The following is a 27,277-nucleotide window of genomic DNA, read 5'->3' on the forward strand; positions in this document are numbered from 1 at the left end:
TCGATCTTTTAAATTTGATCGTTGGTCGTACGAATTTAAATTCGATTCTCTTCCATCAACGAATCGTTCCAAAGGTGCAAGACCTCTTTTCTACTATTGTCTGTGTACTACATAGAATTCTCGAAATCACTAATAGAACACTCGAAGGTTTACCAGTAATCCAGGATTATTGATCAAAACTATTGGGTTGGCAACTAAGTGAGTGCGGATTTTTTGGTTGGCAACTAAGTGAGCATGGTTACTTTTAACACAAAAACCTATTGAAAACACAGGCCCCAGGGGATATTTACCTAAGTACTTGTTTATATAAAGAGATAGAGACATATATAGATAGATGAATAAAAAGAAAGAAAAAGAAAGAGCCCCCCCCCCGGGAACCTGTAGGTTTTTATTAAAGTAACCATACTCGCTTAGTTGCCAACCAACAAATCCGCACTCACTTAGTTGCCAACCCAATATTTCGTGATCTGGCAGCTTGTTGTCTGTAGTTGCCATGACATCACCCATCATACGAATCCACTTTTCTCTTCTGTCTTTCTGATTCTTACTGACACTGTGCCATACTTTCGATTAATATGGCAGTTTACTTGAAGTCAAAGTTCTAAACATTATATTGCATTTAAGATTTAGTAGAACGATATTTAAATATCGATAAGAACATATTGTTAATATTTTTCAAATAAATCGTATTTTATGATATTGGTTTAAATATTAATAATAAATCATAATTATTATTATACAATAATAATTACAAATATAATTCTATCGCGATTTAACATAAATTAATAGAATTACTCTATTAAATTTTATTTTGTATGTGTATATATGTACATAGATATTTATAAGTAAAATATGCTTGAATGAAAAAAAGATTTTTTTCTTTTTAATTAAATGTATGTCGATAATACAGTTAGGGGGTAGTAACAAAGAATACAGAAGTACATAGAAGCTCACAAGTTCCCCTTTTTTTCTAACCAGATTCATCTTAGTTACTAACCTGACCACCAGTGGGCGATAGTAAGTATTTAAGTAAAAAATTAAATTAGTGTTAATACTTATCTGCCCTCTAGTGTTTAAACTTTGTATCAGACTTTTAAAATCCTGACGCCATCTAGTATGACCATAAAATAACACGATGAATGTTAAGAATTGTTTGTATCGAAATCAGTGTGAAATAATTTCGAATTTAAAGTGTGTCTTAATAAACTGTAAGTTATTTTTATATTCTTTATTAAAAGTATATTAATATTGTTTAATATTATTTATTAATATGTATGTTGTTTAATATAATTATGTATAAAGTATGTAGAGGTTATCTCAATGTTTTATCGTCAGTTATTGTTCTTTATACAAATTTTATTTCTTATGAATGAATATTATTATAAGCAAATATAATACAAGATGAGTCACGGAACGAGACGTTTCAAAATAATTCGTAAAATATGCATTGTATGAAAAAATGTTTCCTGCATAGTTAAACTAAATTAGGAGACAAATGTAATGGTAAACAAAACTTGTTTTTAAGATACTTTTTTAATAGTATTTTTTAGTGACTCACCCTGTATTTTAAAAAATGTATTCTATTGATTTTGTTTTAAGGATAATATATTAATTATTTAGAAAAATGGCTGCTAAAGAATCGAACGAAGATCAATTAAATAATTCTATATATTCTACTACAAGTAGTATGGAATTAGAATCTCTTAAATCACAATTAAAGATATCCTTTTAAAATTAGAATGTTTTTTGTTTTTTATAAATAAATATAAATATTTATATTTTCCTTAATTTATATTTATTTATACGTTGCCTCATTGAGTCCAAATCCAACTATAAAAATAGAAGAATGGTTGCAATTGTTTGAGAAATTGTTGTCTACGTGCAAGCAAGAGCTGTACGATGAAAGTATTTTCAGTCAAATTTTGCCTATGGTTCATTCTCTCCTATGCCAAGTAATTTTTTATTTGCATAAACTATATTGTAATTTAGCTTTTTGTAATAATAGAATAATAAATTTTTACTTAACAGGTTTTCAAATTAATTGATATATTTTTGACAAGTACTTCAGAATCAAACATTTTGAGTAATATAAAAGACAAATTATTTGATAGTAGTTGTATATTGCATTTTTATAAAAAATCAATGGAATATGCATTTAGTTGTGGAAAGATTTCCATTGAATATGTTAAATCGCTGTCTGAAACGTTACTTTCTTCTACAAACCTAATTTTTGAACATTGTCAGTCAAGGTAATTTATTAATCTAGTAGTAGTATATTGTTTAATTAATTTACTATTATTTCTCATATCTTCTTTTAATTTAATTCATTTTATTGTATTGCAAATTATTTTTCAGTTCAGATACTTATGGAAAATTTTTTAAAGATTTATCCAATGATTTAAAAAGTCTTTTCCAAAAAACAAATGAGATTTTCAGTATATTTTTGATTGCATTAGATGATGTTATTATTTTTGACGTTGAAGTAGAATCTGAAATTACATCATTACTGAACGGTATATAATTTTACAAGAATTTATGTTTTTTTTTCTTCTTAAAAAGTTGCAAATAATCGAATTTATTGTTAATATTATGTTTTTGTACTAATATCATTTTTTTTTATCTTATCATACAGTAATAACATTACTTGGTGCTGTTGCTGCAAATTTACAGAGCTTAGACTTGAAATTTTTTGTGAAAGTAACAATGATTTTTGGTAAATTAGCTATGACGTATATCTCTGATATCAAAAAAACATCTCCAGAAAAAATGCTTATGTCATTCCAACAAATAACTGAGAAAACTAATCTTTTATATTCCACAGTTTTGGTATTAATATTATCCTTTATCTTGATAATTTAAATTTAATCAGGAAAGTTTATTTATATCCACTTTTTAATTAGGATCCAAATAGTAAAATGAAAGAATGGATATTAAGAAGTGCTTGTTTAATTTTAAACGTCATTATTAGATTAACTTCAGCTTACAACGAATATTTAAGTGATGATTTTCTCTTTACATTGACTGAACTTTTATTGAAACTATATAGGTATATCATTATTTAAATTTTTTCTTACTTTATGGAAGAAAGTATATCGCGTTAAAATATAATATAAATGTGTTTCGTTTTTTACCCAGATGTATTGCCTTGTTAACAAATAGTATAACAAATGATATGCTGAAAAATGATATTTCATCAACAACAACGAATCTTCTTAATGCTCTTCTGAAAACTAACAACTTTGATCAAGTTTGTTAATTTATTTTAATATTATCACTTAATGATAAATGTGAGTTCTTTTTTTATAATTTATTTAACTATTTTAGATTTATTTTCAATATGGAAAAAAAAAGGATAGCGATAAATTAGGTTTTCATTTATTAACACTTGCGATTTTAGAAGCAATAAATAAGATTCCATATGATAGACATTGTATATGGATATTAGGAACACAATCAGTACTCGACGTTGCTTTCACAAATTTTAATTATTGTAAGTGATTATTATTTTTTTTGTTCTTTTTTCAAATAAGTCAATAGTAATCTATATCGTTTGTTTTATAATTATTCATTTTTTTTTTTACGAAGTACAAGAAGAACTTTATACAGAAGAATTGCAGCTCACGAGCAATTACAGTTTCGAAAAAAATGCAGGTTCTAATGATCTTTATACAATAACTTTAATATCGATTAGCAAATTTATTATTTCCATGCCTTATGAAAATTTCCATGTTGTCGAAAAAATATTACTAAAACATCTTTTGAGCGGATACTTTTGGAGTTCTTTACTTAGTTCTGATGTTTGGTATCTCGTAGGACGGTGAGCTAATCATTTTTTTAATTATGTCTAGATTGCTTGATATTTATTAAATATTTGGTAAATTGGAAAATATGATCATTTTTTTTTTTAGGTACAGCTCATCCGATTTATGTAGTTCTCACGTGAAATATTTAATGCGCACATATGCTGTTTTGGTCGAACGTAACGATACTTTTGAAGTATGTATTTTAAGAAATTTGATTAGCAGACTTTATACTTTATTACAGGAAAATGTAAAGAATTCTGTAGTGATCGAATTAGACGATATAGATGCGTGTTTATGGACACCTTTTTCACAATTGTTACCGAATCAAATGCGCATGGTAATATGGAAACGTTTAGCTTTTAGAATAAATAACATTCAAAATTTAGTAGACGATTTTTTCGAAGAGCCTAGTGAACGAAAGTGGTATCAATTGGTAATAATAGCTTAAGTATCTTAATGATATATTGTTTGATATCATTTATAAAAAAAAAAAAATTAGTGCTATTATTTATATTATTTTTATCGTAGATGAAATTAATACCAGCAACAAACAAATTTAATTCTTCAATGGACACAGAAATGTTTAATGTTGTTTCCAAATTATGGGAATTTATTACAAATATCATTGAAGAATGCGAGTATAGATATTTATTTATATTATCTGATTTTTCCATGAGTATGCTTGATGGTACTAAATACGACTTTTTTAATAAAGATTCTGTGCGTATATTTTGGTTATTTTCATATTTGAAAAACGCAAGATTAAACTTCGATCTGTACGATTGGTTTACTTTTTTTTTGTTTGCAGATCATGAATGCTATAGGTAATTTATCTTTGCACGCATTACCTCATGCGAAAATAAAGATAGCATATTATTTAGAAGATTTAATTGCGACATTTAAGAAGTACCAACCTAATAATGTGATTAACGGAGTCGTAAAGATACATTCTAGATTGTTGGAGGATGAAAACCCGTGGGTGTATCAAGAAAATCTTGAATGTTTTGATCGTTTTTCAAGTACGTGTCTTAGCGAAGGACTTGTGGTAAAAATCGCGGATACCATTTCCGGAAAATCAAAGATTTGCGATTCCGTGCCTGCATATCTGTCGCGCGAGCAATATTACAAATTGCAAGATGTCCCAGATATTAAATTCTATTTATTGTGTTTAGTTAAAAATTCCCTTAATAGGAGTACAAGGCATATCTGTATGAATTTCAAAGATTCCAAAAAAGATGTAAAGATACCAAGGATAGAAACAGAAACAATCAAATGTAATATTACATCTCAAGAACTGAATGAGCGCGTAAATTCGATATGCGAGGAATTAAGAAATCTTTTAAAACGAAAGAGTGATATTAATGAAGTTTCTTTGAGAAATTTGCGAACTGTGCTTACAAGACTTACGGAGTGATTCGTCGAAATAAATTATATAGATGTTAATAAAAAAACAGACTTCATAATTTCTAGGGTTGATAGTACTCGACAAATGATAAAAAAAAGTCCTAATTATTATAAGTCGAAAAATCAGTATTTTCAAAGTTATAAATAATTTGTTGTGTTTCGATTGAAGCGAGTATTTTTCTCGCTTCGGAAGCTGTTGAACAGTATAGAAACAATAGATTTCATAATTATTTCTTCTTTTACTTGTTGCAGAAGGCTTTTTTAATACGTCTTTACGTTTCTTATAAAAAAATAATGATACACTTGTTTAACAATTATAATATCGAATTTATTATGTTATTTATGTTTTAATGGTGCTTTGTCATTTTATATAAAATAAGTGTGAATCTTAAATGACACAATCTTATATATTACTAAATACATTAGTAATGGCTTAATAAGCAAATACATTACATTTTGATTAATTAATAATAATAGTCTCTATACTATTATACGAGACAGTTCTAGCCCTTAACTCCACCTTTAGTGTGCCTCTGTAACAAGATAAATGAACATATAAATTATTAATTATATTTTTCATTGGTAGTTTCATAAATCTTGCTATGAATTTGTCAATAATACTTCTTTACTTTGTTAAGATTCTACATACCGTCAGTGGTTCCTTCTCTCTCTTGTTTACGATTTCGCAACGTGGACGAGCAATTGTTCCGTAATATTGTTTGCACACGCAATCCTCTTCGATTTCGATGTCGACAAGATCACTAGTAATTTTTCGGGCGACTACTTGAACGAACTGTTTCCTTTGATTAGGTTTCGCTTCGAGGAAATTGCTCGAACTAAATGCTGCTCCACCAGACTATTATAAAGAATGATTTTGAATAAATCCATTGTCAGAAATTGTAACAAAATCAAATAAAAAAAGAAAAGAAACGTAGAACGTATGCTTACGGATACGGCAAAGTCTGCACAAACATCACTTGTTGATAAGTCAAGGTTATTTCTAAGATCGTTACTTCCTTCCATAGGTCTCTTTTTACTATCAGAGAAAGTATAAGCACTGTTATAATCGTAACCAACAATATTTTTCTGTGGTTTTCCAGAAATAAGAATATCGTTCAGGAATGATACGTGGTAATATTTTAATCCCAGATCACGATATACTTTTTGTCCAAGTAGTAAACGCAATTGCTGTAACTGTTCAGATTTTTTTTTTAATTAAATATGTCGATATAATTGAATGGGAATGTAATTAGAGTGAATAATAAGAAAATAGACTAACTGAAATGAACAGAGGACTCTTTTCACATGGGCTAGCGATAACACCAACAACAGCTTTAACTGCTTCTGGTCTGAATTGATAATTTATTGCTTGTTCATAAGCCTCGGTCAATTTGAAAGTACCAAATTCGACGTCATATCTTTGCTCGAGATATTTAATTCTCTTCTTTGTGTCTCCTTTTATAGCTTCCTAAAAATTATGATATAAGACAAATATAAGTGATCGTAAAGCTATGTGAATAGTTTATAAAATTCTTTCATGTTAGATAAGTTTAATTAGCTTACTGGTAGTGATATGATCGGGTTCTCTCCTTCGAATTTAATGTTCTTTACTTCACCCATGATGTTTGCGTTGCCATCTGTTGTATAATGTCGTGGCTGGTCTAAGTGTTCGCCAAAACCAACGAGACCGATATGAACGTCACTATAAATTCATTTCGTTTATTATTATTGTTTCTGTTTCTTTTTTTTCTTTTTTGTTTTAAACTTGTTATAATTACATACAAAGTGTATGATATAATACGTACGTTAAGCCACGTTGTTTCAATTCTTCTCTTAATTCATTCATAAGTGGTGCAATCATATCCTTGAAAATTTTCTCATTTGGCACTGTCTCTTCTACTACGAAGATAATATCGGCTTCTTTCTTTGGTAGCTTGACGCTGAAGGTTTCGCCAACAGTCAATGAATTTGCGCCAACTTTACAGCTTACTAAAAGGATAATAATTTGATTTATTTCACAGAATTATTTTTAATTGTAGAAAAGTATAAATAAAGAATAAAGAATACCGCAATTATTAGGAATGCTTATGCCAAAAACATTCTGTTCGTAACAGGCAGCATAATATGCTTTTGCAATCAAACATCGTCCTTCCTTATAAGTGCCAGCATTAACGACTTGATCGCAAGCTAACTGATAGTTTTTCGGGTCAACAATTTTAAAGCAGGAACTAAAATATTCAAATGAATAGGTAAAAATATAAAACATTTTCCATATCCTTTTTTTGATTTTAATAGGAGAAATAAAACAATATATCTATAGATACCTTAATGACGAAGTAGGACTGGTAAAATATTCGGCACAAGCTGGAGTTGGTGTACCAGGTTTAACAGCAGTAACTGCTGGACAATCTCCTTTCAATTTGTAAGCATTTCCGAACTCACTTCCGTCTTGAGTAATCTAGAAATGTGTACGGAATTTGAATGTGCGTTATTCCATAAATAAATAATAATGTTATAAATAAAATTAATAATATGACAAAAGTACCTTTCCAGATGGTAAAGTATAATCATCATATGGTTCGTTGTTGCCATCACCAAGAAGCCCACGTAATTTGCCAAGGTAAAAGCCAGAAACTCGAATTGTACAAATCATAGGTGCTCTTAAATTACACATTACATCTACACCGTAATCAGACTTCACGTTTACTAGTGGTTTGATCAAGAAAGCATGTAGATTCTTTGTATTAGCAGGATAATCCGCGGGTTTGTTGTTTACCAAGATCTGCCAATGTATTTATGTTTTAAGTATTTTTTGTAAAGAATGTAATAAATGATCAATAAATATATGTATGTAATTCTCAATCAATCATAAATATTTTAATTACTTACGTTCCCATTGTTTTTTAGCGTGATACTTTCTTTGGGTTCGGTAATAGTTACACTGACTAGAGCTCCGTTTTGGAAGTTGCCGATAACAGAGAAATTACCGTCTTGCATGTCTTGTACTAGAATATAATTGCATGTTCCAGGCAATGTCAAATGATTTCCATCGAATGTAAAGATGTGTCCTCCATCAGTGACAGTTCCTCTCTTGCCGAATGGCGGTATGATGTCACTCAGATGAACAGTAGGCCTGTATGAATATCGTCATAAAAAGATACAATCGTACAAAAGAAAGGTATGTTACCCTATATAATTGGACAATACCAAAACTAGGAAAAATCAATCTCGGACATACCTGTACGTGTAGTAAATATCAAGAGGTGTCGGTAATTCACCGTTTCGCCAAACATTTAAGAGTGAAACTTGCAATGAGGCAATACCAGGTAATTTACTTAAAATATTCAAGTTGATCGGTATTTTTGTGTCGAAAATGTTTCTAATATCATAATAGAGTGATGGTGTTTCTAATAGACTTATTAAGGATTTAAGTACAGCAACGCCTTCTGTATAAATTTTATTCAATTGTTGAACATTGTCAGGCTGTAAAATCAAAACAAAATAATTTTTATCATAAAATTAATTTTTTTCAATATATGTAAAATTAAATTATAATAATATATTTACCTTTTGTCGTTTGATAATCATCATTACGTAGTGGCATATTGAACTGAAGAAACTTTTTAATTCTGCCGTAGGTAATCCTGCATTTATCGCTTTGCAAAGTTCTTCAATAGGGTTTGTTATTGTTTCTGGTACTTCGAAGTTTATGATCTGATTATATTTCTCTTTTGCAATTTCAAAAACAGGTAAAGCTTTGGCTTGATTAATGAGCAAAGTTACAAATTCATTAAGGTCCTTTTTGAGTTGTTCAGCTGCTTTAAATAATACTTTGGCAACACCTTGGAAAACTTCTGTTACCATAATAGCCAATTCTTTGATTTCCTTTTGGTGATCATTAATGACATTTAAAATAGTTTTTAAATAAGTCGTGGCTACTTTTACAGCTGCATTTAATACTTCCACGAATGCGTTAAAAATTTTGTTATAAGATTCTTTTATTCGAGGATAGATTGCTTCAATTGCTTCAGTCAATTTAGAAATAACTACGTTGTATTGCTTGGAGAGCTCGTTAAATTGTTCAATAAGTTTTTTAATAATCTCATTGGCCGCACTTATAAATGACCCAAATTGTTTGTTTCTGTTTTTAATTGCATACGTTAGACAACGATATTATTTAAGAAACGTTTAAAAAACATTAGTCATATGATTACTTACATATTCGCTTGAATCTCTTGAATAGTTTGATCAGCATTAAGTTCGTTTTTAAATTTATTTAATTCACTAGAGTAATAATCCAAAAGTGGTTTCAAATTTGGCTGAGCTTTTTTGGTATGCTCTAAAAGATCCTTGAGTTCCGTTACAATTTCCTTACCCGTATCAACTTTAACTGTTTTCAGTTGTTGTGCTATATCAAGAATTTGCTTTTTGCTGTAATCCTATATGAAAATAAAAACAAATATAGTAATTGCATAGATATAATATATAGCAAAGAGTATGGTAAATATATTTGTATATTAAGTATTATATATTACCGCTACGTATTCAATATTATCCTTGTTATATCCAAAATCGGGTTGCAAAAATTTGTTTTCGTCAAGGTGCACTAAGATGTAGAACAAATTTTTCTTTTCACCATTTTTGTAAAAATTAGAATGAACTTCCGCAAGTTCTCCTAATACAACGCGACCATTAGCAGTCAATTTGTTGTCAGGGGTGCCTGTAAAAATATGATTGTTTGTGTACGTATATTTCTTTTTTTAATATTAATTATTAAAAGAGTTATATCGTTAAATCGTAATTTACCCTTTTCGTATTGTACAAATTTGAAGTTGTTGAAATCGTTAACTTCAAGAGTAGTAATGACAGGCTTTCTGTCGAGAATGTTAGTTTTTATTTCCACTTTTTGTAAAGTTTTAGAACATTCCATTTTTACATCGGATCTAATGATCTCTCTGCTGGGAAGTGTTATCAAGAGATGAGCTTCATCCTGATTAGCAGAGAATAATTGTATTGTACTCCTTGGTTTTTGATTAATATCCGTGTATGAAAATATAGAACCGGCTCCTATTTCATTAGTTGCCAATGTCAAATGCGTTTTATGTTCGATCTTGAGTTGTTGACCTTTACTAAGTACTTCAATTAATCCAGTTATATTATAACCTTTTTCAATTGGTAATCGTACTATCTTAGCAATCAAATTGACTTTTTGCGATTTTTTCGCGAAAATATCAATGTCCACACTAGCATCCAATAGATTTTGGTTGTTGCTATGCAATTTACCTTTTACCATCATGTCCTAAGAAGAATATGAAATATATTATGTAAGTTTTTGTCTATAATTTCAATTTGTTTTTTAACATATTAATTTATTATAATAATTGTACCTTTGTCTGTGATGGATATGTAAGTTTGGCTTCACCATTAATGGATAAACTAGATTTGTCAACGTTAACATCACCGTTAATAGATAAACTTGTTTTCTCTGAAGGATTATTTTTTCTATCTAAGAATGAAGAAAGTACTAATTTGTATGATCCAACTGGCTTATTTTTCGGAAGATCCATTGTTGCAATAAGTGCTAGCTCACGGCTTGGTAAAGTTAAAATGGCAGCTGTAATTACGAAAGATAGTTTTCATTTCTCACTAATCCGATTGATAAATATTTGAACAATGTCATTAAGAAAAAATATTCTTACCAGCTTCTTTTGGATGAATATAGAGTTGATAAGTGTATTGAGATTTATCTTTAGTGGAATGCATGTATAAACTAGCTGTATGATCAAGCATATCATTCGCATATTGAGTGCTAATTTGTAATCCAAATTCGGCAGGTATGTTGAACTTCCTCAAATCGAATTCGACTGTTTGTTGTTGTTTCAGATAAGATTTTTCTAAAAAAGAAAAGAAAACCAAAAAATTAGTCATTTAATTATACAAAATACCAGGGTCCGTCGCAAACGTGTTAATTTTTATCTTTCCAAAATATGAATCTGATGATTCGAAAATGCACTCACTGTCTGTGTCCAAAGTTGCTTGATATTTGAAGTGAGCACAGTCGTTATTTTGCTCGCAATAACTATTGAACACGTGTATTTCTTTATTTGTAAATTTGATTTCATCAATTATTGCGGATGGTCCGAAATTTGCATTAAGAACCATAGCCACGCCAGTTTCACCATCAGTTTCATGTGTCAATTGTTGACGAGTATATTTAAAAGAAGAACTTTTTACGTTTTCACCAATTTTCAAGCTACCATTACCCTCTACAATGAGTTTGCCTCCTTCTTCGCGTTTTTTGTAACTTGTACTGCGAAAATATAAAAATCTCAGTACAAATTTGTAGAAAGTATGTTCTCGTACAGGGTGTATCCGGACAGGTTGTACAACCGGATGATTCGAAATGTGGAAATTAGCCATGAAAATAAACAAAAATTGTAACTTTTTTCGTTTGAAGTTTCATTTCCCCCCCCCCAAAAAAAAACCGATTATAAAAATTATCTGGAATAGGCGTACATTGAATTATCTCTCGAAACGATAAACATTTTTTTGTTTACTTATGTTTTCTCATTCATTGTCACCTCTCTATATTTGGAATTGGTTGTACGATTTATTTCTTTTATGTTTAGTCTTTCTTTAATAGTCGAACTGTAACGACGACGCAACAGCAGTTGATTATTATTGATAACGATTTCCAAATCGTCGCAACGAGATAAAAGGGTGATCCAGAGGACAGAGCAAGGGGTTAATTGAGTACGATTTCTTTCGTGATTATAATTAATCTAATAATAACAGAAGATTATTAAATTACAAATTTTGTTCAAAGAGAATTGTCTCTAAAATTCGATGCCTCGAACAGAAAAATGTAACTTTTTTATTTGAATTTACGTTAACATGTAGAATCACTTCTGTATGATTGTATTACCTGTCCGTACACATCCTATGTTATTTTGATTATAAATAATAATAATAAGCAATGTTATAATAAATACCTTCCAGTTACCAAATTTTTGCCGTCGCTGGTGACAGTGATAATAATCCTTTTTCCAGTTTTAGCAGTAGGTTTAGTAGATACCTCAGCTTGAATTTTACGTGTTTTTATTTTATCGCTGTCAAAGTTGATAATAATTAAGAAATCATCAATACTGGCTAAGTTGACTCGTCCCTCACTTATAACATATCCTAACGGTGTTATGATTTTCAAAACACCTAAAGAACAATAATTAAATAATGAAATATTTGTGTGCTAAGTTTTTCGTATTATTTTCAATAGGAAAATTCAAATTACCACTGTATTCGGTATCACTGAGTTTCGAGTATTCAGATAATAATTCTGTTACACCGCTTGGACTAGTAAAGGTAATGTGAATCTTTGGTTCCGTTACCATTTGTCGAATTTCAGTGTTTAATGTATATTTCGAATCGTCCAATTGTAAGGTGGCATCAGTTTTTCTGTTGTTCGTTTCTGGTTTTTTCTAGAAAATCAATTTAGCAAGATCATTATTTAAAATGTTCTAAAATGTTTTGTAAAATTACAATTAAATCTACATCGATAATTATTTTGATCAAATAAAGACACATTATTTACCTGATGGCTAAGATGAAAATCGATATTTTTTAATTTTTCCATAGTCGTCGTAGCTTTAGCATTGATGTCAATCATTGATAAATCAGTAGCATAAGCACCGTTAAGAGACAACGTTCCACCCTTGTCACCATAATACAATTTTATCAAGGAAGAACCTTTGTTTATATTATCAGAGTTGACATTATTGAATGTGTTTTCAATAATTAAAGTTGGATAATGAAGAACAGTCAAACTAATCTTTCCACCGCCTTCGTTGCTGTTACTGTCATCCTTGTATTTTAAATGGGAATCCATTTTAATATTTTTGTCGTTGTTATAAGTAAGTTCATAAACACCTGAATGCTCCAAAAGATGATTTTCTTGAAGATTTAATAACAAATTTTCGGATACATGTAATTTGATATTTTGTAACTTTTCAAACGGTAGTTTGACTGCACCGGTAAATTCGGATTTGTAAGGTGCGTCTGCGTTGTTACCATTAATGTAATTACCATTAATCTGTAAATTATATTATAATGTATAGATAATTGTCGAAACATTGTACTTCATTTCAAATCTATTTTATATCGTAAGAGATATAGAATTATATTAAAAAAATAATATACAAAGTCGATTATGAGACTTACCATAAGATCAAAGTCATTTCCAAGAGATGATTTGACTTTATATGTTGCATCATTTTTCCCGTAATCGCTATTCACTCCAAAAGCAAAGGGTTTGTGTAGAAACGATCCCGAATGTTTCAAATCGAGTTCTATCTTATTCTTCGACGCATTTTCGATAATATTAAAGACTAAATCGGACACTAAATCACGTCCATCAAAACCAACGTAAGTTGATTGTACATGCGTCAAGAAACTTATTTTATCCATATTTAAATCTTTAACATCGACCTTGTAAGTTAATTTCTGTGACGCGTCACCTTTCTTGACGTGATCTATAATTTCAGATTGTACATTAATATCGTACAAGTTGTCTTTCTTGGCGGATACTCGTTTTCCAGAAAATACTATATATCGTCCAGTTGGTAGAGTGGTATCTGCATTGATCGTTAATTCACCATTACTCAGTGTCCCTTTAAGATTACCTTTCACATTTAATTCTAATTTGTATGAGAGAACTTCTAGGATATTTTTAGTATCAACCGATGTCTTGGTAATGTCAGAAACGGATGATAATTTAATGCGTTTAGTTGGATTTTTGTCAGCATCGTATAACAATTCAACGTTAGCTGTGTGTTGTGTTCCGGTCACGGTTAAATCTCCGTGAGCCTTGATCTTGCGATTGTATTTAGGAATATCGATAGTAATAATTCCGTTTCCTTTGCCATTGTTATAATTATATTGTCCGACAACGATCAAATGATTCTTCACGTTCAAATTCAACTTTCCATTGGGACTTAGACCATTGTGATTTTTAAGATTGAAGTCTAAATATTTATTTCCAGCAACAACAATGACCGCGTGGGAATTAATGTCCTCCGATTTAACTTCAAGAGCGGTATCAACCGTGACAACTTTACCATTTAGATTGAGATCACCGTTAAGTTTTAAAATGAGAGGGTTTTTATTCATTTCGTGAGTTACTTCCCAATTGGCCTCGTATTTACCACCTGGCGATAGTTCGATAGAATTCTGGAACTTGTTTTTCTTTCCAATATCAATGACCGTACGCTTTGATTTCAATTCTATTTTATTTTGCATAAGTTCAACCTCTAATTCAATTTCGTAGTCGCCTTGTTTAACCATGTCAGTTTTCAGTAACAATTCTGTACCAAATTTGAATTTTTCGTATTTTATATCGAGATCAGCTTCTAACATCGAAGTAGTCATTTTCCCATCGATTTCCAAAAGTGCATTAACAACGGGATATTTCAGTTTTGTCGATCCGGATAAGAGAAAATCATTTGCATGAAGATTGTAATCGAGGTGTTGTTCCAAAGTGAAACGATTCGTCTCGGAGTTTGGATCAGCTCCGTGAATAAAAACGAATTTATGATCAATTTTCCGTGTTTGCCTGTTGTATTCCCATTTAGCGTTAAATCCAATATTTGGATCTTTCGATGGCACGGCTGATACTACCACTAGATAATTATTTTCCCCTAATCTATTGCCGTCCAATTTTAAGGCTAAATTCTCATCCCCATAACCGAGTTTCACGTCGAAGATACCCTTGTTAGTTGTGGAAACAGCGTATCCATCAAGAGAAACGATCTTATTGTTAGCACCGGTAATGACTACATTTTCAAATGTGTACTTTTTACCATCTTCGTAGTCGTTAACACTAACAGCACCATCGACTTTGTATAATTGACCACCATTATGTCCACCCTTGACTGCCAAATTCGTGGTTGATAATTTCTCGATATGTTCTGGTACTTTATATTCTAATACAGGCTTGTACTTGTTGCCATTAGCGACGATACCAGCACGGAAAAAGTAATGGTTAATTTCATGTTGAGCGGTAAACGAGAATGTTTTCTCCTCGGGTCTGTTTTTGATGACGACTAAAGCTGAAGCCTTTTTCAGAGGCATATTTAAATCTACCTTGAAGTATTTATCTGGTATAAGACCACCTTCTACCAGCAAGGAAAGGCGTCTGTCCGTTTTACTATTGGGCGTATCGAACAAAATTTCCAAGGCACGCACATACGGCTCTTTTCGGTTATAATAAATTTTAAAGTAATAATTCTTAACGTCGTCGTTTTCAATGGCTATGCCAAAGTTAGTTGGGCCGCTCAACGGGAAGAAAGGTTTACTTTTAATTGATTCAAGATCGTTGTATGGGAACTGAACATGCCCGCTCACACTAATACCCAAAAGTGAAGACAACTGTTCGAAACGATCTGAATATTTCCTGCCTTTTTCAAATTTAATGGGCTCGAGATTTTCACCCTTTGATCCACACGCATATAGAACTTCGCTGGATACGGAGATAAGCTGTTGCGTCTTTTTAGGGATACCAAAGCTTACGTCGAACCCACTACCGTCGATCATTCTGATGGACATGTCCGAGGCTGTATCGGTTACGAGGGTAGCAGCAATAACCATACCAGATTTCGTACCTAATGTCTCGAGCATCATACTACCGGTGATTCTGATCGATGCACTTGGTTCAAGAGCAACTCGAACAGCTGCGTTACTTGGGTCGCGCAAAATACTTGCTATATCCAATTTTCCTTTAGCCTTTAAATTAACTACACTAGTTCCTGTTACGCCCAATGTCAATGGTATACCCAAACCAGTTGGATAGACCAGTTCAGCGTCTAAAAAGTGAAGATTATTTTGGAAGTTATAATCGAAGTCCTTAATTATTTCAAATCCTGTTTCGAAATTTGAAAATATCTTATCGATGAGTTGCTTCGGTTCGAATGTCTGCGGATTGTCCTGATAACTCAAATACGCGAGTTCTACGCCAAATAATTTCACAGACAAGTCAACGTTAAGGTCCTCGTCTACTTCGGTGTTACGTAGCCGTACATTTTTTGCAAATTTGTCCAATTCACCTTGTTTTACTTCGCGCTTGTTACGCCCTTTCAATTGATCGAAACGCTGATATATGTATTTCTTGACCTCGTCGGCATGTTCGACGGTTTCCTTGGCTGTCTTCAAATCGGCGGAATGTTCGCTAAATTCTCCTTTAGGTCCAAAGTAATGTTCTATTATTCTGTCAAGATTTTCTACACGTGTATCGAGTTCGAGGAAATTGAAGGATTGTCCGAATACTTCGGCAGTTAGATTCAAGCTAGTTGAACGTGGCACGTAACTATTTTGACTGTAAATCACGTTATTTTCAACGGAAGAACCGACACCTAGTGCTTCGAGATTATAAGAAAATTCGTTGTTGAAAGAGAATTTACGAAAATCTTCTGGGAATTTGGTGTGCGGTTTGATATGACCCAAGAATTTTTTAGCAGCTTTCTTGTTAGGATCCGTCGATGCTCTTAAATTACGGAGATGACTGGTTATGAAGGATCCAACTTGATTCACGGTTTCCTTGTTTAATATCTCTTCTATTTTGGTAGCAACATGTGGACACGCGCAATTTACCAAAGCAAGATATACTTTTATCCTAATCTCACTGTCTTCATCGCGGTCACTCAATACATTCATAACTTGATTCTTCCATTTCATCGAGCAAGTATTTGACAATGATTCAATAGCTGCAACTCGTACTCGATTACGTACTTGTTTATCGGCAACGATGTTTGATAATTTCTGGAAGGTGGCATCATCCAGATATTTCGAATTACCGAGTGCCTTCAAGCTAGAAATTATTATATTCTCTTGGGATCGAGTTTTCGTCCTACCGTTTCCAACTTTCTCGCGAATCTTGTGTATAGCGTCTTTTACTACTGGAACATTTTCACAGGGATGATCTTGACAATATTTACCAATAGTATGTCCAATTCCAAGATAACCAATTCTTGGTATATTTTGTTGATTTAAAAGTGACGTTACAGCTGTTATTGCTGGAAGATTGACGTGTCTAATCAACGGGAGACTGGCGTAGAAGAGGAAATTTTGCAAATGAGTTAATTGGTGAGTTTTTACAAGCTCCACGGCCACTTCAGTTGCCTCGCCGCTACCGGTACGGAAAAGTGCGTCCAAGAATATCTTCTTATCGGATACTTTATTAAAACCCGAACCAGCATTGACCTTCTGATATACCGAAAGAATATCCTTCTTGCTGCTTAATCGAAGCACTTTGACAAGTTCGGCAAATTTCTCGGCTGCCTTTTCACGAACGACTTCCCCTTTTTCCTCCGACACGGCCTTCAATGCATTGCTAATTGCATCTACTGACGATTTGACGACCGGATGCGGAACTTCGAAAATGATCGACTTGGGAACGGACACCGGTGCTGACGGATTATCACCTTTCTCTCCTTTAAATGTTAAAGTCGTTTCAACCACGGTCTTTGCTCCTGCATCTCCGTTCCTAAATGGTTGCAATTTGTAAGTTTCCGTCGACGATGCTTTGTTTAGGATACCCTGTTTAAAGCGTTGTTCAATCTTCTGATGAGATTCGAGCAACGGGGTTGATTTGATGCCAGCCGATTTGTCGAATATCGACGTTATGAGTCCTTGTCCAATATTTTCCCGATACGAACATTCCGAAAGGTCTTTATATTTCTGCACGAGCAAGGAATCACCTTCCTTTTGGAAAGTGAAATCTGTCGAACAACTGCCAAATACATCGGTCTAAATGGAAAATAAATAACGATACAATGAGAACGTAGAATTTCAAATGGTTTGTAAAATATTCTCAAATATATAAGTGGAAATGATTATTTTGATCGATTCGGGATGTCATAAAAAAACTTCTTTTTCTGAATATGATCGCGAATTGATTATTTAATTCGTTATCATTTTGAGAAATTAATTACCGATTAGTTTTGAATATCGGGTGTCCGATATTTTCGAGTTAACTTCTACTAGAAATCGGTAGTTTGTGATTTATTATTTTTGGATTGATCGTTAAAAGGAATTTTGTTTCAGATTATTCTTTTCTTTCTTTATCACGCATACTTATATGTATATCTAATAGGACTCTACCTATCCATAAGAAGACAAACGCGAGATCCCTTTTTTTAATTCGATTTAATCAAACGTTGTTATTATATTATACCGGTCACTTAATACGATGAATTATTATCAGAATGTAATGCAATTCACGATCATCAGGATAAATTAAATAAGCTAATAATTACATCTCCGTCCTACCCATGTGAATAAATGGTCAGAGTAATTTTGATTTATCCTTGAATTAACGAGTCTCGTTAAATCGAATTATTAAGGTTTGTTAAAAGAAAAAAAAAACAAGAAAAAAGCAAATACGTATTAATTGATAAATATTTTGTATACGTATGTACCTCATGATGAACAGTAGAACCGGATTCAAGTTGAACAGCTGATTGGAACAAAGATATTACAGCTCTCTTGATGTTCAATGATGTTTGTGAATCATCTGGTTCCGCACAAACGTCGGGATCAATGTGACCATGATGATAACTGAACTGAAGTGCGTGCTTTTGAAGATCTGACAAAGGAGCTGCCTGAAATTATATAAAATATATTATTTACGCTTCGAATTTTCATACCTTCGTATCAAAATGTGAGTATAAAAATGAATAATAATTTGCGAGTGTGTAATATATATATATGTAGGATTCGTGAAAAAATTGGACTGGACCGGGATTCGAACCCGGATCTTTCGGATCCGGGCGACTACTCTTTAACCATTGAGCTATCCAGGGCCCATCGTCCAGTCTTCTCACAAACGCCTATTTAAGTTTGGCTTGAAAGTGCTCGCATCCCACATATATATATTTTGTTGTTTAATATATTATTCCATAGTTAAAGAAGTTCGTAAGATTCTTACAGCATTATTCACATTGACGTCCTTAAGTTTTAATTGTAAAACACAGTCAGGTTTAGCAGTCAATTCAACGATAGCTTTCAAATTGAGAGTACTGTCGCCTGGTGCATCCGTGACAGATGTTACAGATGTTCCTTCCAGACGATATATATAGGTGTGTCCTTCTTGATATGCTTTTGGATGTTGTCCTATAATTATTTATTAATAATAATATATTTTTTATAATATCTTTTGTATGTTTAAGGGGGAATCGGAAAGTAACGTCATCTTTTTTCTTTCTTTTTCTACATTAAATTCAAACACGATCCTTGAAGTACACACGATTTGTGCATTCGGTATGCATCAACATAAATATTTATTGAGTATTTGCATATAACGACATTACTTTCTCGTTCCCTAATTTTTAAATATATTTAATAACAAAAATTTAGAAATACTCACCACCGTGACAACCGAGATTGCATTTTTCTGAAACAAATGAAATTTCGTTCATCGTATTTTAATGTCATTCAATTGCGATGATATTTATATATCATAAAAAGGAATTAAAAATATTTATTTATTAAATGTATAATATTAAATAATAAAAAAAAATATAAAAAAACATTGAATCGTTTAAAAACAAAAAAATAAGCATTGGGTGTTTTGTTTGTTTACGATTGAAATCATGTGGAAATGTTTATGTTGATGGAGGGTCATTGTACTAATTTTAAATTGCATAGGAAACGTTAGCGTGATAACTGATGTCATATATTGTTAAGAGTCATAAATTTATTTCCCAACGAGTTGTAAGGGGGAGTTCTCCCGTTCCTTTCTCAGCTTTAAGATTCATCTTTGTTTATCTTTTTTGCTTTGTTTCCCATTATCCGACCACGTGTCCGTAATGATAATTTTGTTTAATTGTTTATTACGGTCGGGGGAATCATTGAAAATTCTTGCCAGCTGTAGAACAGTAGAATAAGTATTCGCTCATTGGTCAAGATAAATAACGAAGTTTATCGATTAAAAATAAAAGAAAAGAAGAAAAAAGAAAGAGAATGAAAGCAAGAAATGAAAATTTATAACAGCCAATATATCGATTAACCACCAACAACATCTTGGCAAATGTTTTAATTCCCGTTTATGGGAATTTGAAATGTTTAATTCGTTTTTTCTTTTTTCTTTTCTTTTCTTTTCTTTTTTTATATATTTCGCATACGATTTACTCCATTTGTGCGATAAACTTGAGGACACAACTTTTGATAAAATACGAATAATACTTGTGATTTATTGTTTCATCGAGAAATGATCGTGGAAATGTAAAAGGGTCGATACGGTTCGTTTATTTTAACATAAAGTTATGTCTTTTTGAAAACAAGATAGGAAAGAGCGATATTATTAATGTTTTAAATACGTTCGTGTGATTAAAAAGAAAGTTATTTTTATTTAATATTATAATTGAATAAAATACGCGCGTAGATTTTGCGTTTCTATTTTTGTTTTGTTTTGTAAATAATTAAAGATCTGCATATAGAAAAGAAAAAGATCGTTATTTCTTATTAATTTCTCATATGTAATGTAAAATTAAGAATTGCTTTTTTCAACGATTTGGTGATAATCGCTGTTGACTTATACCGCGACCCGAAAGTGATATGTCAAAGTATCTTCTTTATCCATATCACTTTTGTTTACGAACTCTTGTCTTCTGTAAACAACGCAATATATCATAGGAGAACAAGTTATTTATTTGCGAAGAAATTTTTCAAAGAAAAGATCATAACAAATTTTTTCTTTTGTAGAACGATTATTACGCGTTATCGTTAAAAGTTAACATTAAATAATAATTGTTATCGAATAACAAAAAGAAAAAAGAAAATGAAAAATAAAGATAATACTTTTTTATAAACTTAACCACGTTTTATTCGTAGAAAATTTGTGTTTCTTTTCTTTTATCGTATAAATCTAATATTTAATAGACGAATAAGAAAAAAAAAGAAAAAGAAAAGAATAAAAAAGAAAGAATCAAACTCGCAACGTGACGTCGTTGTGTACTTCCTCAAAGTTTTTCATTATTGCGCGAAGAAAAAATAATATTTTATCGTATTAACGGAGAAAAATTTCTGACGTCTGCGGATGATTAATTAAAAATACTCTCGATAAACTTGAACTATGATCGTAACCCTTTTTTTTCTTCTTTATACACACACACACATATATATACTTGTCATTTTTCGAAACGTTGCATTAATAATTTACAACCAGCGACAAAATTAAAATGTAAACGTTATTACATTTTTTTCCTTTTCTTTTGTACAACCCGCGATATTATCGTATCATTTGTCAGAATAATATGAATTATTCGAAAAAAAAAAAAGAAAAAAAGTTATCTCTCGATTTGTAAATAGAGAGGAAAAGAAACCAAAAAATTTGATTGATACTCTAAATTTAATACTTCGCACACATAATAATAATAATAATAATAATATTCAATAATACCCATATATATATACATTCATTATATATTCATATGAGAATTCTAATATATCATATAGTTGAAAACCCGTAACGGGGTTACACATCTCTACGAAGTAATAAAAAGATTACTGGGAATTGACGATGGTAGGATGATAGCAGGGACATCAGATCAATTTACCAAACGTCCGGTCCAACCCTAGGGTCGTGTAATCACTTGAACGTTACAGACATCGTACTATGCAGTGATATGTTGCCAACTTATATACACAATTTATTACTACTCCTTTAATTACCCCATAAAAATTACTTCCCGATAGAACAAAAAAAAAAAAGGGAAAGAATTTTTCTCAAGGGCCCACCTTTAATTAATTAATTTTTTCTAACTATTAACTTTATACAATTAAAATCAAACAAATTGATTTAATATACGATTTTTAATAATTGCATATATATATTTTTTGCGAATCAGGTTTTAACGTTTCATCGATGAAACGATATTCAAACGAATAATTACATATTTCGAAAGATTTTGCGTACGAAAAAGAGATATTAATTATATTCTTTATTTTTTTTTGAAGCTAGCCCCTCCACCCCTTCTCCGCCCCTCTTCTCGCTACCCCATAATTAATTTAAGATATTATTCAAGATATTAGCATCGTTTAATTTTATCATCAATTTTGTTCAGATTAATTTTACATTTCAACATCTCTCGCTGGTAAACTAACCTTTAACCTTGATATAAAGTGTAATCTTTATGATTCATCAAATTTTTCAACAGTAGTCATTGATAATCTTAACCGTGGATTGATTTTAAGAAATATATATATATAATCAATAATTATTTTTTTAAATTTTAATTTATATTTTTTGTTTTTTTTTTAACTTAATATTAATTAAAATAAATATCGTTTAAAAATTTCTTACGAAAAATACGATTAAATTCTAATGAAATAATCAAGAAAATATTCCTATTGTTAATATTAAACATTTCCAGATAGTATTGTAGACGCATTTATCTTAGGGTAAATATTTATCTTACTATTAGATATATTTTAATAATACACAAAAGAAATAAAATGCATAAATCTTTGTATTAATATTATTTCCGCCATATATCCCAACACATTTATAGTTTTTCATAGAAATATTCTAATACTTTTTGATACAAAACTTTTTAATAAAAAAGAAAATCTAGAAAATTTATATATATATAAATAATTAATTTTAATTTATTTTTTAATTAATTTTAAAAACGTTATTAAATATTTTCTGTAAATCTCGGGATGATATTATCGTATCATTTGTCAGAATAATTTGAAATATTCGAAAAAAAGAATACAAACAATGATCACCGATCAATTTTGTAACTTTGCGTTAGAATAAAATTACGAATGATATATTATTAACAAAAAAAAACAAAAATAAACAAAAGATTTAACAAAACTCGTTAGAAAACGATCCATTAATTAACAAATTAACGAGTGCATTTAACAAAAAAAAAAAAAGATCGAGATATTAATTAGACGAGAGTAGAGATACGATTTTAACTTCGTAATTTCATTTAAAAAACAAAAAAAATAAATACATACACATATATATATAATATTAATTTATGATTATAATAATTTTTAATTTTATTTATATATTTTTGAGAATTTATTAATTCATTAATGAGAAACTTACTCGCAGAAGCCGAAATAATGTATAAAAGGACAAAACCAAAGACGAGTATGGCTCTTAAGAGCCGAGGTGGGTGTCCCATGATGTATCTCGCAGCCGTTTGACTTGACTTGTCTCGATTTCTGGACTTTTCGTAGTCCAGCACTCGAAAATCGTCAGTGAGAAGAGAGAGATAGATAGACACGAAATGGCCGCGAGATCACACAATAAAAGCTGCGGTAAATTTGTTGGTGCGTGCTTTTATGCTCTTCTACCTCTCCATCCAACCAATACCACCCCCGTCTTTCCGCGCTCATTGGTTAGACCCCTCCCCACCCCTCCAGCCCCCTACTTCTCGGGGCCAATGCGAGTTAACACGTCTAACCTTCGTACGTACCCTCTATTTCATTTACTCGCTCGACGAATAAGATAACGATGACGAAAAAGAGGGAGGAATTTAGGGGGGCCGGAGTCGGAGGGGGAAGTAAAAGTTGCTCAGACATCGATGAGTAAATAGATGGGGAATAAGAGGGTACCGAGGAGGATCTTCTTAAGAAAGTAAAAAAGTAACATTATTCACACAGGAACCAAAGTATTAGATAATAAACGTTATTACATTTTTATCGTATTCATTCGATCGAAGATTTTTCCCCCATTATTTTTCTATAGATTAAATATAATATTTTTTTTCTTACGTGTCAGCGAGAAATAACGAATAGGAGAAGTATAGATATAAGTATCAAGAGAAGAGAGTATCGGTTTTTTTTATATTTAATTATTTATTAATATACATTTTATATATAATTATATTTTCATAAATTTATTTTATTTTTTTTTAATTTTTTCACGACAGAGAAAATATAAATATTCGTATTTCGTTATTTAACTTTATGATCTTCATGGTATTTCACTTTTTATTGAGATATACAAAAACGGGAAACCTTGGATGGAAAATTTGAGTCGATGATATTTTTTTTTTTTAAAGTAAAGAACTGCAGTCGAACTTTTGTAATTTGAAGCACTGGAAGAAAAGTTTTAATTAGAGTCATGTTTCTCGATTTTTCAATACGAGATGTTATAAAAATACACAATTAAACCCATTTCCTTGAATTTTTCTAATTTGAATTTTTGTCGTGTTGTATCTTTTTATTATTATTACGAAAATCCTACCAAGTATGAATATTGTCTGAATAACAAAAAAGAAAAGAAAAAAACTCATGGATTCTCCTCGTGTAGCAAGGAATCGTTGATATTTTTTTTCTTCATTTATAAATTTAAAGCAAAGTACAATGTGCAAAGGAATATTTTCATATTTCATATATCATTCTTGGATTTGCATTAGTATAATCACAAGTTAAAGTCAGGTAAACAGTGTAGAAATTAACATTAGGATTAGGATGAAGTTTAGAAGAAAACTTAGTATATGTGAATAAAAAAAAAAAGAAAATCAGGAAACACCACACATTGACATTATTAATTTTTTAAAGACAATCAATATTTTTAAATATATTTATATATAACATCTAATATATTGTAACATGTCGCTAATGACCTTGTTGTTGATGCGACTATAAACTGGTAATAAAAAATAAAAAAAAATAAAATAAGAAAATCTTCATATATTCTACGTTAAAATAGCTGCATGTTGATATCGTTGTTCAAACGCAAGCACAAGCTATCTTACTTTACGGAGTTTGACCTGTCACCTCCTTCTTCTATATTGACATAAGGAAAAGTATCTATCTTTCCATTCCATTTTTTTTTTTTTGTTAAATATATATATATGTCTCTCGTACATTCAACTATTGGTATCTCAATCGTACCTATTGAATAATTCAAAATTCAATCTAACGGTACGATAAAATAATTTCTATTCGTTTCCATTAATACGTAAGAATGAAAACGTTAACCAAAAAAAAAATCTAATTCTCATATCTATACTAGAGAAAATTGTTGTGTATATTATCGAACGAATTATGATAAGATAACTCGTAAAATACAATCGATGAATAAACATTTCGAGAAATATCGATTGATTTGTATTCATGCTGGTATGAAATACCATTTCTAAAAAGAAAAAAAAGAAGAATTAAATATTATTCGTTAAATTAAAAATTGTCGATTTTAATATCAAACGTTTTCTCATACGTGGGGAGATAGTTTTTTCTTTTGGTTTTTAAATAAAATATATATTTATATATAAGAAAAGTATTTTTCAGTAGGATAGAAAACAATCAAAGGAACCCTAACGCAGTATTCTGTAAGCTGTAAGTTAGATCAATTTCTCGGTCGATAACTGAGACGATGGAAAAGTTCGATAAAATTTTAATACCACAATCGAAGTATTTACGTACGATAAAATATGTTTCTTATTTGTCTTTAGAATATTCTAATATCTTAATGCTGTTTAAAAATAGATCAAACTTATTTTTTAATTGGTATTAATAACGATCACAAGAGTTCAAACGATAGTTGCGAGATCATTGAGAAATAATAGTTTTCCGGAGTAATTTTTTTTCCTTATCGTTATTATAATTTACGTTGTCCCGTACGAAATATTTGAATCTAATTGATAATGTTATTATATCGAATATTTTTTTTTAATTGGGTTTATTAAATAGGGGAAATAATTAAGTTATTTCTGTCGTTTTCGTTATATGGTATATAAAGAATGTTCGTAAAATATATTATTTAATATGCTAGATTTTATATAGTTAGTTAAGATAAATCTATCCGGATGTTATATGATTAGTTTTATTTTTTTGGTCTAGACTTGACTAGGCATAGCCATGTGATTCATATGACATAAATGTTATCTACATGCCACAAGGTGAACCTTTTTTATATTCATTGGTCATCCATAATCTTAATCAATAAATCTAAAAGAAAAAATATATCTCAATAACATGTATTTATTATTTGAACGTACGCTCAATAATTCTATTTTTAAGTTATGTAACTATGCACTATTGAAAATTATATATTCTTAAATATTATCGCAAAATAATTTTTAAAAATATATATATTTATATAAAGTGAACTTCTGTGTACTGATAGTAATTAAGAAAAAAACGTAGAAAAGAATGATAAAGATTACGTCGATAAAGTCAGCAATAAATTATGTATCTTTAATATTTTTATAATTATTTTTATTTGGTTTTTTTTTCGTTTTTTTTTTTAAATATCACTATATAACATAATACAGATAAATTGAACAAATATAACCAGAAATTTGTTACACTTATGGTCGTTTCCAACGTTATCGTCAACAGATGCAGATAGCAACGCCACCGGTGTCATCAGTTGGAACTAAAATTAAGTAACAAGAAAAATATACGCAATTAGAAAAAAAACTTTGAAAAATATTCTTTTATTCTACATTGTTTTATTTTCAAAAAGATATATTTTTCGAATGATTGGAAGTTAAAAGGAAAAAAAAACCCTTTCCCCCTATAAAATTTGACGTTGTTAATTTTTTAATTAACCGAGAATTCTTATTTATAGAATATATTACTTATTGTTTTTACATAATGCACATTCCACGATTGCATTGGTGCATTAAAAGAAAAAAATACGAAGTGTAATGCGGAAACGTAGACGAAAGTATTTCAATCCGAGTCTCAAGGTTTTTCTCCCTAGATAGGTTTTTACGTCTTTCAATTTTATCCGTATTTAATATTGAACGCGCGGTCTGGTGGATTGATTTTAAATAATTATGTTAAGTATGTCGGATGGTCGTACCATAAAATTGATGAATAAAATTTGTGATCGAAACTAGTAACTGATGGTAAGGTCAAACGTTGAAAGATATCTTCTTCGACAAGGTAGCGCTACGGTCTTTTGGCATCGACCGAGCAGTTGTTTGTTCATGGCTGCAAAGATTCTACTCTGTTTCTTGTTTTTATCTTTTTTCTTTTGAAACACGCGCCAATAAAAAGCAAAATACGTTACTTATGTGATGTATATATTATCCGCGGACACACAAAAA

The 27,277-nt window shown here is 30.5% G+C and overlaps 2 protein-coding genes and 1 long non-coding RNA gene across 4 annotated transcripts in view; 1 reads left to right on the forward strand and 2 right to left on the reverse strand.

Moving 5' to 3' along the window:
• The first annotated feature begins 1,092 nt into the window (after positions 1-1,092).
• Positions 1,093-5,254, forward strand: LOC122517155. The gene is made up of 13 exons (XM_043635565.1): positions 1,093-1,208; positions 1,621-1,720; positions 1,806-1,952; positions 2,029-2,249; positions 2,356-2,513; positions 2,633-2,826; positions 2,901-3,046; positions 3,136-3,247; positions 3,325-3,490; positions 3,586-3,817; positions 3,909-4,236; positions 4,332-4,523; positions 4,612-5,254. The coding sequence occupies exons 2-13, from the start codon at positions 1,625-1,627 to the stop codon at positions 5,215-5,217; spliced, it is 2,598 nt and encodes an 865-aa protein (XP_043491500.1). The 5' UTR covers positions 1,093-1,208; positions 1,621-1,624; the 3' UTR covers positions 5,218-5,254.
• A 183-nt stretch (positions 5,255-5,437) lies between these two features.
• On the reverse strand, positions 5,438-23,531 carry LOC122517154 (apolipophorins). The gene is made up of 26 exons (XM_043635564.1): positions 23,314-23,531; positions 19,618-19,644; positions 19,180-19,364; positions 18,671-18,853; positions 13,422-17,999; positions 12,796-13,293; positions 12,496-12,682; positions 12,200-12,416; positions 11,225-11,517; positions 10,907-11,101; positions 10,595-10,821; positions 10,014-10,506; positions 9,743-9,927; positions 9,426-9,646; positions 8,775-9,348; positions 8,446-8,690; positions 8,097-8,340; positions 7,753-7,989; positions 7,532-7,665; positions 7,275-7,435; positions 7,013-7,196; positions 6,771-6,909; positions 6,487-6,675; positions 6,156-6,401; positions 5,857-6,063; positions 5,438-5,740 (listed from the first exon to the last, which is right to left on the reverse strand). The coding sequence occupies exons 1-26, from the start codon at positions 23,390-23,392 to the stop codon at positions 5,711-5,713; spliced, it is 10,158 nt and encodes a 3,385-aa protein (XP_043491499.1). The 5' UTR covers positions 23,393-23,531; the 3' UTR covers positions 5,438-5,710.
• Positions 23,532-26,478: 2,947 nt separating this feature from the next.
• The window catches only part of LOC122516514, a 2,107-nt gene continuing 1,308 nt past the window's right edge, over positions 26,479-27,277 (reverse strand). For both annotated transcript variants that reach the window (XR_006303587.1, XR_006303586.1), the window contains one exon: positions 26,479-26,598. This is a non-coding gene — a long non-coding RNA (uncharacterized LOC122516514). The remainder of the gene's footprint in view (positions 26,599-27,277) is intronic.

This window comes from Polistes fuscatus, unplaced genomic scaffold (genome assembly GCF_010416935.1).
Source record: "Polistes fuscatus isolate 324 unplaced genomic scaffold, CU_Pfus_HIC Scaffold2, whole genome shotgun sequence".
NCBI classification, from domain to species: domain Eukaryota; kingdom Metazoa; phylum Arthropoda; class Insecta; order Hymenoptera; family Vespidae; genus Polistes; species Polistes fuscatus.